This window comes from Elgaria multicarinata, chromosome 19, assembly GCF_023053635.1.
Source record: "Elgaria multicarinata webbii isolate HBS135686 ecotype San Diego chromosome 19, rElgMul1.1.pri, whole genome shotgun sequence".
In the NCBI taxonomy this organism is placed as follows: Eukaryota; Metazoa; Chordata; class Lepidosauria; order Squamata; family Anguidae; genus Elgaria; species Elgaria multicarinata.
Window position 1 is genome coordinate 5,062,701 of NC_086189.1, and position 14,565 is coordinate 5,077,265.

The 14,565-nt window shown below is 51.4% G+C and overlaps 2 protein-coding genes across 2 annotated transcripts in view; both read left to right on the plus strand.

Annotated features, from left to right (window-relative positions):
• Positions 1-14,565, plus strand: part of PTRH1 (peptidyl-tRNA hydrolase 1 homolog) — a 295,083-nt gene that overhangs the window by 231,569 nt on the left and 48,949 nt on the right. The window lies entirely within an intron of this gene.
• SH2D3C (SH2 domain containing 3C) overlaps positions 1-14,565 on the plus strand; it is a 64,670-nt gene that overhangs the window by 40,983 nt on the left and 9,122 nt on the right. Inside the window, exons 3-4 of the mRNA XM_063144581.1 lie at positions 11,849-11,977; positions 13,401-13,849. Coding sequence (XP_063000651.1) covers positions 11,849-11,977; positions 13,401-13,849 — 578 coding nt within the window. The remainder of the gene's footprint in view (positions 1-11,848; positions 11,978-13,400; positions 13,850-14,565) is intronic.

The following is a 14,565-nucleotide window of genomic DNA, read 5'->3' on the forward strand; positions in this document are numbered from 1 at the left end:
ACCAAAACTAAGAGGTGGGGTGGGGACGCACCTGCTGGAGAAAAACAGGGGGCTTGCCGCAAGGTGGGGAAAAGTAGGTCAAAATGAACCCCCTAGGTTTCTCATTGTACTGTATATGCTGCAGAAATTAGAGGAGGGGGGTGGACACCATACACACACCTCCTGTATGTTCCCTATCCCAGTTCTGTTTACCAGGGGATTCCCATTTTATTGGGGGCTCCTGCCTTTTCCCCTCCGGGCTACACTGTCTGCCCTGGCACTTTGTGGGAGCGACTGTCTGCTCTTTAATCCCTCCTTGCAGCTCGCAGACGGGTCCCCTCTGCAGTGCCCAAATGAGCAACCCCCCACCCCCACGGATCATATGTGGGCCTGACGAGGTCTTTTGCTCTCTGAGGCAGGGCAGGTATGACCAGTGTGTGTGTGTGTGTGTGAAAGAGAGAGTGTGTGTGCACTCCACACCACTAGTTACTTTCCTTTGCAGATGCTGTCTGGGTGCAAAGACTTTTTTTGGGGGGGGAACCCTCGGAAATGCCCCCCTTCCCTGCCCATTTTTGGAGGCTTTCTGACCTCCGAAGCCTCTGGGGTGTGCAACAGAAGAAAGTGTTTCGCTTGTGCAAATGGGGGTGTAGAAAGCCGGTGTATCCATCCCCGGGGAGAGGGAAGGTATACCTGTGCAAGATTCAGGCATCTTTACACACACACACACACACACACACACACACACACACACAAACCTGGGTTCTTGATTCCACCCTTTTGCACACACCGCCCACCCCGGCCAGGAAAAAAAGGCCTTTGGTTTTGTTCAGATTTCCTCCTTGTAAAATAAGAAGGGAAGAAAGAAAACCCTCTTCCGAGCGTATTTTAAACATTGCAGGTTCCCCGCCCCCCTCTAGAAGGGGAACATTGATTACTTGAGCATGATGTCATTGGTAACACAGGGATCCGAAAGCAACCGCGGCACTCTTGCTTATTCCCACCGCGCTGATCTATAGCCCAGCGCAGCGGATGACGTCTGTGCCGCCCTTTCGCCCCAGTTTGGAGGGTGGTGTTCTCCGTTTCGTATTTTCCTTTGTGTTTACTGTATCGGGGTTCCCCCTCCCTGTTCTTCTGAGCCCCAAAGCGGGGCTGTTTCTAAGCGGGGCTTTCGGGATTAGCTGGACTTAACCCCACGAACAAAGAACCTTGTGGGACCTTAAAGACTAGCCAATTTAGCCTGGCATCAATCTTTCGTGGACGCACTCTCGGTTTCATCAGACGCTGGAAGTATTAACCTCAAATTGCCAGGTCTAGATGCACACGCTGGGCGGGGGGGAAGTAACCTGTGTTGTCAGAAGGAACTGAAGTGCAGGAAGTACAGACAGTGATAATTACCTTAACAATGGAGTTGTAGCCCAGCACTACCTGGAGGTCAGCAGGTTGGGGAAAGCTGGATGGCAGGATGGGATAACGCCCCCCTGCTCTTTGATACTCATGCACTCAAGTGCTTTCTCTTCCAAAATTGACTTTAACATTTGTCCATGTTGTACGGAGGAGGGCTGGTCTGTCAGAAGCCGATTGGGGATGGCTGTTAAGATCCTCCACATTCTAAGGAAGTCTACCTCTGAATAGGAGTTGTTGAGGCGGAGCAAACAGTGAGCAGGGGAGGGGGCATTTGCCTTCATGCACTGTTGCGAGTGGGTTCACCCAAACCATCTGCCTTGCTGTCCCTCATCGGAAACAGCATGCTGGACTGGATAGAGATTTTATTTTATCTTTTATGCCATCCAGCGGCGCTTTCTTTGCATTCTTCAAAGGAGCAGGAGACAAAAGCACTGGCTGGTTGTGAAGGAGACACCATGTAGGATTTGCTTGGGCTTATTTCATTGTGAGAGTTCATTTGATAGGCACCTCAGATCTCTCAGGTTCGCCGTAGAGGCTTGGGGAGCGGAGGCCAGGGTGCCTCAGGTATCCTAAATTTCTCAGCGAAGGACCCATCGTTCAGCGGGAGGGCTTGGCCGTGGTGACCTGCTGTCCGTTGAATGTCCACCGTCCGATTCATGGGGGAGGAGAGATCCGTCAAAACGGCTATCGGCCACAATAGCTAAACGGAGCCTCTGGGTATAGGAGCAGTCTATCTCTGAATCTCCATCATTGAGGGATGTTTGCCGTGGTGTCTCTCACTTCTGGGCTCCCCGGCACCTGGCGGGTCACCCTGGGGAAAATACCACCCTGGACTTAGATGGACCTTTAGGCCTGATCCTGCAATGCGCTTCTTACATTCTTGGCCTCTCCCCTCCTGGGAGCATTGTGATCATCCCATGTTTGCTGAAATAGAACATGTGCAAAAATATCCCCTAATGTTCTGCGCCTGAGTGAGTCGCCGCCCGCCTTTCCCACCCTACTCCAAGGGGCTCGGAGTGATGCCCCGTGTCTCTCATCCGGTGGAACGCAGAAAGTTAACGATGGAGGCCGAGGCATTTGAGGGCGCGGGAGTCCAGCTTGCAGCCTGTCCCCAAACAATATCTTTTAAAAATAAATAATTGACCGTTTGCTGCTCTTTTATGCTGATGCCAGGGTGCTGTCCAATGGTAGGGCCGGCTCCAGATGACGTCTCACCCAGCAGCTACCCAGTATAATTTGCGGCCGAACAGGGAAGTGAACTGGGAATCTCCCAGTGCCCAGCCACAGCTATTAAACACCAAACTGGCTTTCCTTTGCATCCTCATTTATATCTCTGTGAAGCAAAGCCCCTCTTTTGCCGGGGGGGGGGGGCGGGGGCGCTGCCTTGTTACTTAAAAATCCCCTGTCTCAAACATGGTTTTGGAGTTGAACGGGGCATTGCTGCTGTGTGCCCTAGCAAAGCCAGGGTTAACAAAGGTGTGGCATCGGTTAATTTTGTGCATGTGCGTGCGTGCGTGTGTGTAGACAACACAAAAGCTTTTCCTGGTGTCCCAGCCTTTTAGAGCATCAAAGAGCCACCCCGCCCTGCCCTCCTGTGACTTTCACCTGTTTCTCTGCCGCGGGCACAGACACGCGCCCTCCTTTGCGGGCGGGCGTCTGTGGAACTCTGCATGAATGACTGGGGATCTTTCCAGCTGACAGCAGCATCTCTGCCTCTTCCCACCAATGGCAGCGCACTCGGGCGCTTGAAGCAATTACATCATCGCCAGCCAATGGCAGCCCAGGAGAGGGATGCAGCATTTGGAGTGAGATAACTGAGCGAAGGGTAGGTGGGGGTTCGGTCCACCTGCTCACGCCCACACACCCACCTGCGTCAAGGTATCTTAGGCTGGTGGGAGCGCACCGGCGCAAAGGCAAGAGTTGTTAGTTGTGCCCAGCGACGGCAGCCGGCTTTACCCCTCCATTGCATTTTTTAAAAAGATATTTACCCATCAGTCACCCCTCCCTGCATCTACCTGGATAGATTCTGCTCATACCCCCCCCTTCCCCACCCCCGGACAAGATCACAAACATGAAGTATTACCAGGCACAGAGCAAGGTGCACCAACTAGCTTGCTTCCAGGTTTACCTGATATTTTACCACGTTCTCTCCCTCCCCGGCTGTTTAGAAGGGAGGATCTTCTGCCCTTTGTGTGGGGTTACCACCCTCCCAAAGCGGCTCTGGCTTCTCATTATTTTCCCATCACACTTTAGAGTTCTGGAAACAAAGCCCTATGAAGACAGACTGAAACAACTGGGCACGTTTAACCTGGAGAAGAGGAGATGGAGGGGAGACATGAGAGCACTCTTCAAATACTTGAAAGGTTGTCACACAGAGGAGGGCCAGGATCTCTTCTCGATCCTCCCAGAGTGCAGGACACGGAATAACGGGCTCAAATTACAGGAAGCCAGATTCTGGCTGGACATCAGGACTGTTAGAGCAGTACAGCAATGGAACCAGTTACCTAGGGAGGTTGTGGGCTCTCCCACCCTAGAGGCCTTCAAGAGGCAGCTGAACAACCATCTATCAGGGACGCTTTAAGGTGGATTCCTGCATTGAGCAGGGGGTTGGACTCAATGGCCTTAGAGGCCCTTTCCAACTCTACTATTGTATGATTCTATATGAATGAGAAGCAGCACTGGGTGGCTCTTCCTTGCCCCATTGAGAAAATAGCTAAAATTTATTTATTTTATTTATTACACTTATATACCACCCCCATAGCCAGAGCTCTCTGGGGCTGGCGATGCTAGATAGCGTTAGCTTCCCCAGGCACAATCTAGGTTAACGGCTTTTTTGTCTAACATGCCTGTTTTCTTGCATCAGCGTCATCTGTCTGCACATTTCTGAGTTACACAGAGTTCTTCGACCACCGACGACGGCCTTGGCTCATCATCCCATTAAAACACACACACACCCTTTGCATCCGTTTAAATCCTGATGGGCACTTTGGTTCTTTGCAAGAGGCTCCCTTGACCCATTTTGTCATTTCTTAGGAGTTATGGAAGCGGTGGTGCATGGGGCTGTGTGTATCCCACGCCCTTGTAGCTGTTGCGGAATCTGGATTTCTGAGAATGTCTGCTTTTTAACAACTCGCTTGTCCTCATGGCTGCGGTGATAGGTTTTGGACATGGATGCAAAATGAAGCTGAACGGTGGGAGATTTGGAACAGGTCAAAGGAAGGACGTCTTCCATAAATTATGGAATTGGCTACTACAAGGTGTAGTGATGGCTGCCAACTTGGGTGGCCTTAGAGGGGGCTAAGAGAAATTCATGAAGGCTATCAAGGGGCACGATCCTTTGCACCCTGCCAATTCCCATCTGCAAATGGCGCCTGCCACTTGTGGAACGAAGGGGGAGCCGGAAATGAGAGAAAACGCTCATTTCTGAAACAAGCTCCGTCAACCTGATCCGATCCAGAAACAAGGATTTCTGCTCATTTGGGGGCTTCCTCCAGGCAGCGTTAAATCTCTGTTGCGCAAGCAGTGGGCCCTGCTTGCGCAATGGAATCCAGGGGACCCACCGCTTGCGCGGCACAATCTACGGGACGCAAGAGAATCGACGGGGGTGTTTCAGACTGGAAGCTCCTTGGGGCAGGTGACTCGTTTTTGCCTTGCGTCTTTGTAACCCGCGGTGCACTTAAATCGAGCGAGAGAAATAACGATAAACGTAATAATTAAGGCACATCTGAGCTGTTTTAAATGCAAGATTCCGGTGTGTGTGTGTAAAATCAATCTGGGTAGACTTGGAAAGCATCAGAATTAGGCAGCAAGATGTCATCATTCCTGCTGCAAGGGAAAAAAGCCCATTCTTCTGCCTAGAGACTTCCGGAAGCCGCCTCTTTTGCTGGCACACGGCGTAATTCCACGAGTGGAGGCACACGGTGAAGGTACCTGCTGCCTGTGGGCAGGGGAGTGGTGATGGCAGTGATCTTGGAGGCATCCCATAATCGGTGGCACCCAAGGCTAAAAGGAGCAAGTGTGGAGGGCTCTCTCTCGCTCTCTCCCTCTCGCTCTCCCCAAAGCAAGGGATCTGGAATGGGGTGGGGACGAAGCAGGGCCGGCTCTACCATGAGGCAGGGTGAGGTGGCTGCCTCAGGCAAGGAATGCTGAGGGAGGGCAAGGACTAGCAGTAAGGTGTGGATAGGACAAGGCTGTGTGTGCCTCACAGACTGACCTGTGCCCCCTCGACACTAGGCTGCTGCCCTCAGGTGTGGGCAGGAAGTACATCTCCAGATCTTTTGGACGTCAATGCCCAACCATTCCTGATCGTTGGCCATGCTGGCAGAGTCTTCTGGGAGTTGACATGCCAAACATCAGGCGACCTAGCTTCTGCCCACCCCGGCGATGGAGGACGCTGTCTTGTTCCCAGAGTCGAAATCAGATTCGGCTACCAGCCTGGAAGGTTTCTTGGTGTGGGTGGGAAGGGTACCATCTTGCCCTTGACCTCAGGCAACAAAATGTTTTGGGGCGGCGCTGGGGTGAAGAAATTTGTGGGGGGGAGTAAGCTATTTGCGTTCCTGTGCCTGGTGTATATGGGGGTGGGGGAGGCAGTGGACGTGTTCCCAGCTAGTGAGGATGCAAAGGTTTGGATGGCAAATAGCTTTGAGATATTCTGTTGCTGATGTTCTCTCTCCCTTCATGCCTGCATCGCTTTTGTTTCTTCTTGGCCTTTCCGACGCCAAGGTCACCCTTCCTCCTCCCTTATTACTCTCCACAGGAGGTCCCTTGGCGAGGCGGAGAGGGATGGAAGCACGAAAATACCCCACCCACCCCTCACTGAGAGAGACGCAGCTGCGTTGGCTGAGAAGGAGGCGGCAGATGGGGCAGAATCAGTCCCATACGTTTCAACCGCCTGTATTTAACCAGGGATGGTCCCGATTTTATGGGGCCCACCCCAGATAATCCTTCACCCCCATTGTAGGGGTTTCTTTGGGGGGGGGGATGTCTTGCTCCGTTATTACGAACGGCTACGCAATTGTCACCTTGTTCAGGGATCTCTGAGACGGCCCGTCCGGTTTGGGCCCTGGGGTGCCTGCCGCCCCCAGCGCAGCAGAGTTAAACGTGCTGAAAATTTCGTCCACCTCCGTGGCGTTACTGCCAGGCTGTGGTTCGTGGCTCCGGTGTTACATCAGTGCACGCACATGAGCATTAAAGCAGCCGTGCAGCGCACCGCGTGCCGTTTCCCACATCACTGGTGCGGTTTATTCTGTTCATTTGGTAAGACAGAATCAACTATATTTTCCCCCTCCTTTACCGCCATCCCGGAATATATTTAACCAAATACAAGCAAGCCCTATTTACAGTTCGATCTAGTTTCGAGCAGGCTGCGGGCAAAGAAGATCCTTCAGCAACATGTGCTGTGGATATTATTATTATTATTATTATTATTATCATCATTTCTATATCGCCCCATAGCCAAAGCTCTCTGAGCAGTTCACAAAAAATTAAACATTGAAAACAATAAGCAAAATTTAAAAGCATTAAAAAAACACGCAACAGACAGTACACACAGTGACAACATACATCTAAAAACAACTGAGAGACTGAAAGAACTGGGCATGTTTAGCCTGGAGAAGAGAAGATTGAGGGGAGACATGATAGCAGTCTTCAAATACTTAAAAGGTTGTCACACAGAGGAGGGCCAGGATCCCTTCTCGATCCTCCCAGAGTGCAGGACACGGAATAACGGGCTCAAGTTAAAGGAAGCCAGATTCTGGCTGGACATCAGGAAAAACTTCCTGACTGTTAGAGCAGTACGACAATGGAACCAGTTAGGTGGTGGGCTCTCCCACACTAGAGGCCTTCAAGAGGAAGCTGGACAACCATCTGTCAGGGCTGCTTTAGGGTGGATTCCTGCATTGAGCAGGGGGTTGGACTCGATGGCCTTGTAGGCCCCTTCCAACTCTGCTATTCTATGATTCTATGAACTTAGCCAAGCCGTAAAACAAATCTGGTCGGTTAAAATTCATCACATGCTGCTAAACGCCTGGGAAAAGAGAAAAGTCTTGACCTGGCGCCGAAAAGATAGCAATGTTGGTGCCAGGTGGGCCTCGGTGGGGAGATCGTTCCACAGCTGGGGGGCCACCACTGAGAAGGCCCTCTCCCTTGTTGCCTTCTTCCGGGCCTCTCTTGGAGTAGGCGCCCGGAGGAGGACCTTAGATGTCGCGCGTAGTGTACGGGTAGGTTCATGACGGGAGAGGCATTTCGTCAGGTATGGCACTCCCCAGCCTTGTAAGCCTTGATAGGTTAAAACCAGCTCCGATTCTTGCGATTTTAAAGTAGCTAAGAGAGTGCTGTTGTTTCCAACTGTGTAACGCCAAAGGGGATGCCGCCCTTTCGTGCCAGAGTCTGCATGTCTTTCAACCCCCTTAGTATCTTGCCCTCTCTGTTCACACACACACAATAACAACTCCATCCTCTCCACGGAGATGGCTGGACGCACCGGCTCGCAACACCTCGACCTAAAAGAATTGCTTCCCCCACTGCCACCCCTTCCAAAATTCCTCACGCCCACCGAGAAGAGTTAGCCTCCGAGGGATTCTCTCTATTTATTTCTTTATTTGTATTTGGGGCGTTTGCTCCAGGGGAGGAAGCTGTAGCGAGCTGAGAGAGGAGGAAGGGGTTGCCATGGCGACCGCATCTGCTCCAGCCTAGGTGGCCCCTGGGTAGGCCAAAAGGCCAAAGAGCTGGACCCGTGGCTACCATTCATTTTTAATAAGGGTTCAAGCACACATCAGAGCAGGGCGGGGGTTGTAAGGGCAGGACGAGCAGGGAATGAAGCAGCATCTTAAAGCAGGCTTCACAGCGGCCTGGGTTTTCAGGGTTTTACGAGTACCCAGTTATAATTTATCTATTTATTTAAAATGTTTCTTGGCCGCCTTTCAGGGCAGAAGCCCTCGCAAGGCAGCTTAAAACAATAAAACACATAAAAGCAGTTAAAATAGTAAAAGTGGTCAAAACAGAGACACAAGAACACAGCAATAAAAACAATAATTTCCACGGTGCATCTGAACTCTCTTGTCACTTAAAATTGATGGGAGAGGCCTTGCTTTAGGGTCTCCATCCTCTGAAAGTGAGATCGCAGGGCCTCCTCGGCATGGCCCCCGACTTTATTGAATCATCTTCCTAAGAAGCTCTGCCTGAGAATTGTAGAAAGCCGGTGCAAAGACGTCCTCCTTCTGGCAGGCGTTTCAGGAAGACTTAGGAGAGAGACAGGTCGATAATTGGTTTTGTTTTTTTTAAGGACTGTAGCTTATAGGGTTAGTTGCGATCTGAAATTATACTGGGGATTTTAGTAACTATCTTACTCAGTGTGTGTTGTATTGGCTTTACTGAGTGTTTTAATACGTGATGGATTCTATTTTTGTAAGTCGGCTAGGACACTTTGTGATACAGTAGCATAGAAAGTCGATTTAAAAGCAAAGCCTTGTAAAGGAAGTACCGTATTTCTTCGATTGTAAGACGCCATTGATTGTAAGATGCACACTAATTTCAGTACCACTAACAGGAAGAAAAAAAAACCTAAGACACACCCGCAATTCTAAGACGCACCCCATTTTTAGAGATGTTTATATGGGGGGAAAGTGCGTCTTAGAATTGAAGAAATATGGTAGTCCCATTTCAGCTTTGTATGGTTGGCTTGTTTTAGGCCTAGAATTCCCCATGCAAAGCAAGGGTCTATATCTGCAGGATTTCTTTACGGTTTTGTTAATGTTTTGCCTGTGGTTCAGTGAGCCTGCATGCATACTTAAGAGCGTAAGAAATGTTTGCCTAGAACTGCATCATGGTGTCATCTAGTTCAGCTTCAGCCAGCTAGCAAGAACTAGGTGACAACCTGGTCAGGTCCCAACGCAGAATAAGGGATGGATAAGGCATTTGTTCAGCCTGCATTTCCCAAACCAGAACCAGAATGCAGTTATACGTCGAAATCTGTTATTTTCTGTAATTTGCAGTGCAGTTCACCCCTCCAAAATAATTGTGAGGATATATTTGAAAGGGTGTGTACAAAAAAACATATATTTGGGGAAATGAGTACAAACTCTGGTTCCGCCCCGCCCCCGGGGAAAATTGCTTGCGAAAAAAATTGTGGACATTTGAAAAACAGGCGTAGAGAAATGCATCCTTTGGGGGGGGGGGGGAAACGCCTACAAAAATGCATGAATGTCAACACACACACAGAGAAATACGTAAGAGAGTTGCGTGCTGGCTAAAAATAAATGGATATCGAAATCTAGGGAAAGAAACAGAAGAAACTCAGCAGTGGGGAAATGGGAACCAGCGCAAAATTGGCCTTGACGGGTTTGGCCTCCATAGAACAGAAAATGATGCCTTCGATATCAAATCAAATGGTCGGTTCATCGTGCTCAGTAGTTTTCCAGCGTTTCAGACAGGGAATTCTCCTGGTCCTACATGGAGCTGCAGGGCTTTGAACCCAGGATCATTTCCACGCTCTAACCCTGAGCAATGGTCCTCCACCTTCCCTCTCCCCACACTGGTCCAGAACATCATGTGACATTTGCTGCTTACATCCCCCCTACACACCCCGTAGAGCTGAGACATTACGTCTTTGCCTGCTCTTTCCCCTGGGGAGAGGGAGTGGGCGTTGGGATGGAGAGGGTGGGGATTGTATGTTTAAGGCTCAGGTGCACGGCTATTAAGAGGCCCAGCTCATCTTTATGCAGAAGATCCCCCTTTTAAATCCGTCATTATTATTCATTACACCAGCAGGCTTGACACACAGTGGGGTTAACTCTTTGCGGGACACGCTTCTGCCTGTCCGCGCAATCTGTCACGAACGGGTCGGGGTAGGGGTCGGTGCGCGGGGGGGGGAGCAAGGAGTGGTGACTCCCCACCGAGCGCATTGTCCTGTCTCAGATTTTCTGTCTGCTCCTTGCGGTTCCGTTACAACACACCCACACGCAGACTCTGCATAAGCGCCGGCACAATGCTCTTCGCTCTATTGACGCTGCAGAGCAGCAACCGGACTTACAAAGGTAGCAGTTGCTAAATCCCTGCAGGGAGCCGGGGATTTGGGAACGTGCAAAGAGGAACTGGGGAAAGTGTAACGGCTAGGCTAGATCTGCCATGATTTAGCACAGCCGCATGGCCTTAATCCTGTCGGGGCTGTAGGGATTTGGGGTGGAACCTATTCATCCGTGGGGACAAAGGTGACAGGGCTACTCGATCCAGGCAAGGACCCATTCATCCCCAAGTGAAATGGAGCAGCTTTCCTCGAAATCAAGTATAGGAGTTGGGGAGGCGGTCCTAGACGCTTCATTCTGAAACGCTGGAGGGCGAGACTTGGCCCACATCCTACCGATCAAATAACCTTGAGGACTCTTCAGGCCGGCTCTCTTTCCAGGGTTCTTTCCGCCTTACCGCTCCCATCTTTGAAATGGGAACAAAGGGTCAGAACCAACGCTGGCCACCCCCCACCCCCCCAAAGGAACCGAAACTGTTGACAGAACGAGTTTCCCGCTTCCCCTTGCACTTCGGTAGTTCCAGGCGAGTCCCCCCGCCCCCCCCCCCCCCGTCTTGCAAAATCGTTGCTGCAACCCACCCACCCCTGAATCGGCTGTGGCTTCGTCTCGGCTTGCATCACCATCTCCCTAGCCTACAGAGCAACTCCTGATAGACCGAAATAACCCGGTGATGTCAGGCTCCGCTGGCACGGTTGTCGTGATGGAGAGGCAGAAGGGAGATTTCCTCCCGAAGGATAGCTCAAGCGTTCGGCGCAAGCGCCCCGCTTGGGAGGATGAAGAAGAGAAGGCGCGCATGTGTGTGTGTGTGTGAAGAGACAGCCGCCTTCAAGGCTTCTGCTTCTCCCAAGCGCACTCATGCGCACCAGACGAGGTACATCGCCCCAGAGTTGGCTCGCCAAGCCGATCTGTCAACTGAGCCTACTCCGCTGACAGGCCTCTCACAGTCGAAACCACTTCACAGCTCATGTTAGCTGACAGGTCTGTTTTCACTCGGCTCAGTGCCCAGCGAGCGGTCACAGCGGCCGCCATGTGCGGGCTGCCCGGGCGTTGCGCTCTTGGTGGTGTGCTGGGGTCGAGAGGCCCGTCCGCCCAAGACCTCGTTACGCAATTGGTTATACTGGGTTACTTCGTACCCTTTCCTCGGCAGGCTCCAGCCTCCGATGTGCTCGCACACGTCGATTCCTTTGAAAAATATGAGCCCTTTTCTGTTTGAGTAGGCGGCCTGGAGTAGCATCAAATCGCTTCTTGTCACATTCTCAAATAAGAGCCGGCTTCTTTCTCCGCCGTATTAAAAAAGGGGGAAATAAATTATCTTCAATGATGCATCTACCATAGGTAAATTTAGACTTGGATTTAATGGGTAAAATCCAACGTAAGTCCTAGGTAGACTAGGCCAGAGGGACTCGGTGGCGGCGTTTGATTTAAACCTCTCTCCCTCTCTGCAGTTCTCCAAGGAGAAGTACATCCTAGATTCGTCGCCCGAAAAGCTTCACAAGGAGCTGGAGGAGGAGCTCAAACTCAGCAGCACGGACCTCCGGAGCCATGCCTGGTACCACGGGCGCATCCCCCGGGAGGTGAGGGACAGTTGGGAAAACCTCTGGCCCGGTGGCCTTTGGGTGTTTGTTAGTTGCATGCGCACCGCTGTGAGTGAGGGATTGGGGCCAGCCCCTTGGCCTCAGCCGGAGGGATGGGGGAGATATTGACACGGAGCCCTGGGTATCTCTCTCTCTCTTTCTGATTGTTGGATTGTGGTGGTGTATGTGTTTGTGTCACAGAATTCTTCACTTATATTATATGTAGCCCTTGAATCGCATCTGTTTCTTGGATCTTTCTCCCTCGTCCGCCCCCCCACCCCACTTGCTTTGCTCGCCATCCTTGGCCATCCAGGAGAAGGGGGGGAGGGGATCTGGTTCACACAACACTGCAAGACAGAGTACAGATTGAGTGTGGGCTGTGGTTGAACCGTGGGTTTGTTATTGAATCGTGGATTGTTGTGTGAACCGCACAGTGCTAACACAAACAACCCACAGTTCACATCCCAACAATCATGGGTTGTTCGAGGTCAACAAACCATGGTTTGTTAGTACCCCTGGGTCAACAACCCATGATTTGTTAACACCCCTGGGTTCACACAATGCAACGACCCATGATTCAACAAGAACCCAAATTCAACAACAATCCACACTCAACCTGTACCCTGCCTTGCCATGCTGTGTGAATCCACACAGTGCTCCCACTCTGCTTCCATTATCTGATCAGCCTGCCACAGCTGTCTTCCTCTTTTCCCTGTAACAGACCCCCCCCCCCCGTGCTTCATCCGAGAGTCTGCGACTGGCCCAGAGTCACCCAGTGAGCTTCTGTGGCCGAGTGGGGACTAGAATACGGATCTCCCGACTCCCAGTCCAACACTCTAACCACTACACCACACTTGCTCTCAACTCAGTGGAACGCTCTCCTCAGCGAGGTCCCACGTTTTTGTCTTTTTAGCACCAGGTTAAGATTTTCCTCTGCTCCCAAGCATTTCACAGCATATGATAAGGTTTTCACGGGCCCTGGGATTTTACTGTTGTTTTAAATTGTTGTGGGGGGGGGGTTTTACGTAAAGGTTTTTATATTATGTTGTTATATTGTATTTTAGGGTAAACTGCCCAGAGAGCTTTGGCTATTGTAATAAAGGACAGGAAATGTAATAAAGGAAAAGGTGTCTTTAAGCAAGCCGACAAGTTTTTATCCCTAATCTCAGACGTGTGGCCTCATTTTAGTTAGTGGCAAGAGGATAATATTATTCTCTGCATGTGCTCAGAGGCACCATCTGGATTCTTTCCACCTATGCCCTGGCGTTCAGAACAGCATCCAGTATTAGCTGCTGTTTTTCTAAGATAACTGGAGTGAGAGCAGAAGCCCTTCCCTGAGCAAGCAAGGTGCATCTCAGGTTCTTCCGAAGCCCTTGCGAATTTACAAAGGGAAAATAATCTCCTTTCCTCTCCGGCCTTTTAGGTCTCCGAGAGCCTGGTACAGAGGAACGGGGACTTCTTGATCCGCGACTCGCTCACCAGCCTGGGGGATTACGTGCTGACGTGCCTCTGGCACAACGAGCCCCTCCACTTCAAAATCAACAAGGTGATGGTGAAGTCCAGTGAGGGCCGCACCCACATCCAGTACCTCTTTGAGCAGGAGAGCTTTGACAACGTGCCGGCGCTGGTGCGCTTCTACGTGGGCAACCGCAAGGCGGTCTCGGAGCAGAGCGGTGCCATCTTCTACTGCCCCATCAACCGCACGTTCCCGCTGCGCTACTTGGAGGCCAGCTACGGACTCGCCAATGGGAAGCACAGCGGCTCACACGCCCACTCCAGCCAGAAAGGGGGGCACATCAAACGCCGGAGCATCACCATGACCGACGGGTTGACGGCTGACAAAATCACCAGGGGCGATGGGTGCCCAACAAGGTAGACCTATATATCAGGGGAGGGCAGACTTGAGACCAGCTCTGGGGGAGACCCTTTCAGCCGGGAGCTGAATTTAATTTTGGAGCAGCTCTCAGGGGTGGTGTCCCAGGGGTGGGCGGAACCAAAGGCCACAGGGGTGGAAATACCAGACGACCGCCACGTCTTATCTTAAAGCTCTTACTGCTGGGCACTACGCCTTTGGAGAACGGGGGGGGGGGAATGTTCAAGAGCCAGGAAAGCATCAAATGAGCGGTGGAAGCTGAGCGGTGGGAGATTCAGGTCAGGCGAAAGGAAGGACTTTTTCAGGCGGCGCATAGTCAAACTGGGATTTCGCTAGCAGGAGGTGTGGTGAGAAGTCGCGGACTTTGATGGTTTAAAAAGGGGATTAGGCAAATGAATAGAGGAAAGGCTGCCGTGGGCCACTGGTCATGATGGCAACGTGTTTCTTCAAGGGTTTAGCTCATAGCCCTTGAAGAGCAGTCACTGGGGAGCCTGGGTGGGCAGTGGCTGCTGCGCTCATGTGCCGCTTGTGGGCATCTGGTTGGCCATCATGGGAGCCGAATGTGGGACTAGAGAAGGCTTTGGTCTGAACCAGCAGGGCACGTCTTATGTTCTTAGAGACAGGCCCTGTTCAGACGACACACTAAGCCACGGTGGTTAAGCATTTCGAGCTAAACATTATGGCTTAGCGTGTTGCGTGAACCATTCCTAACCAT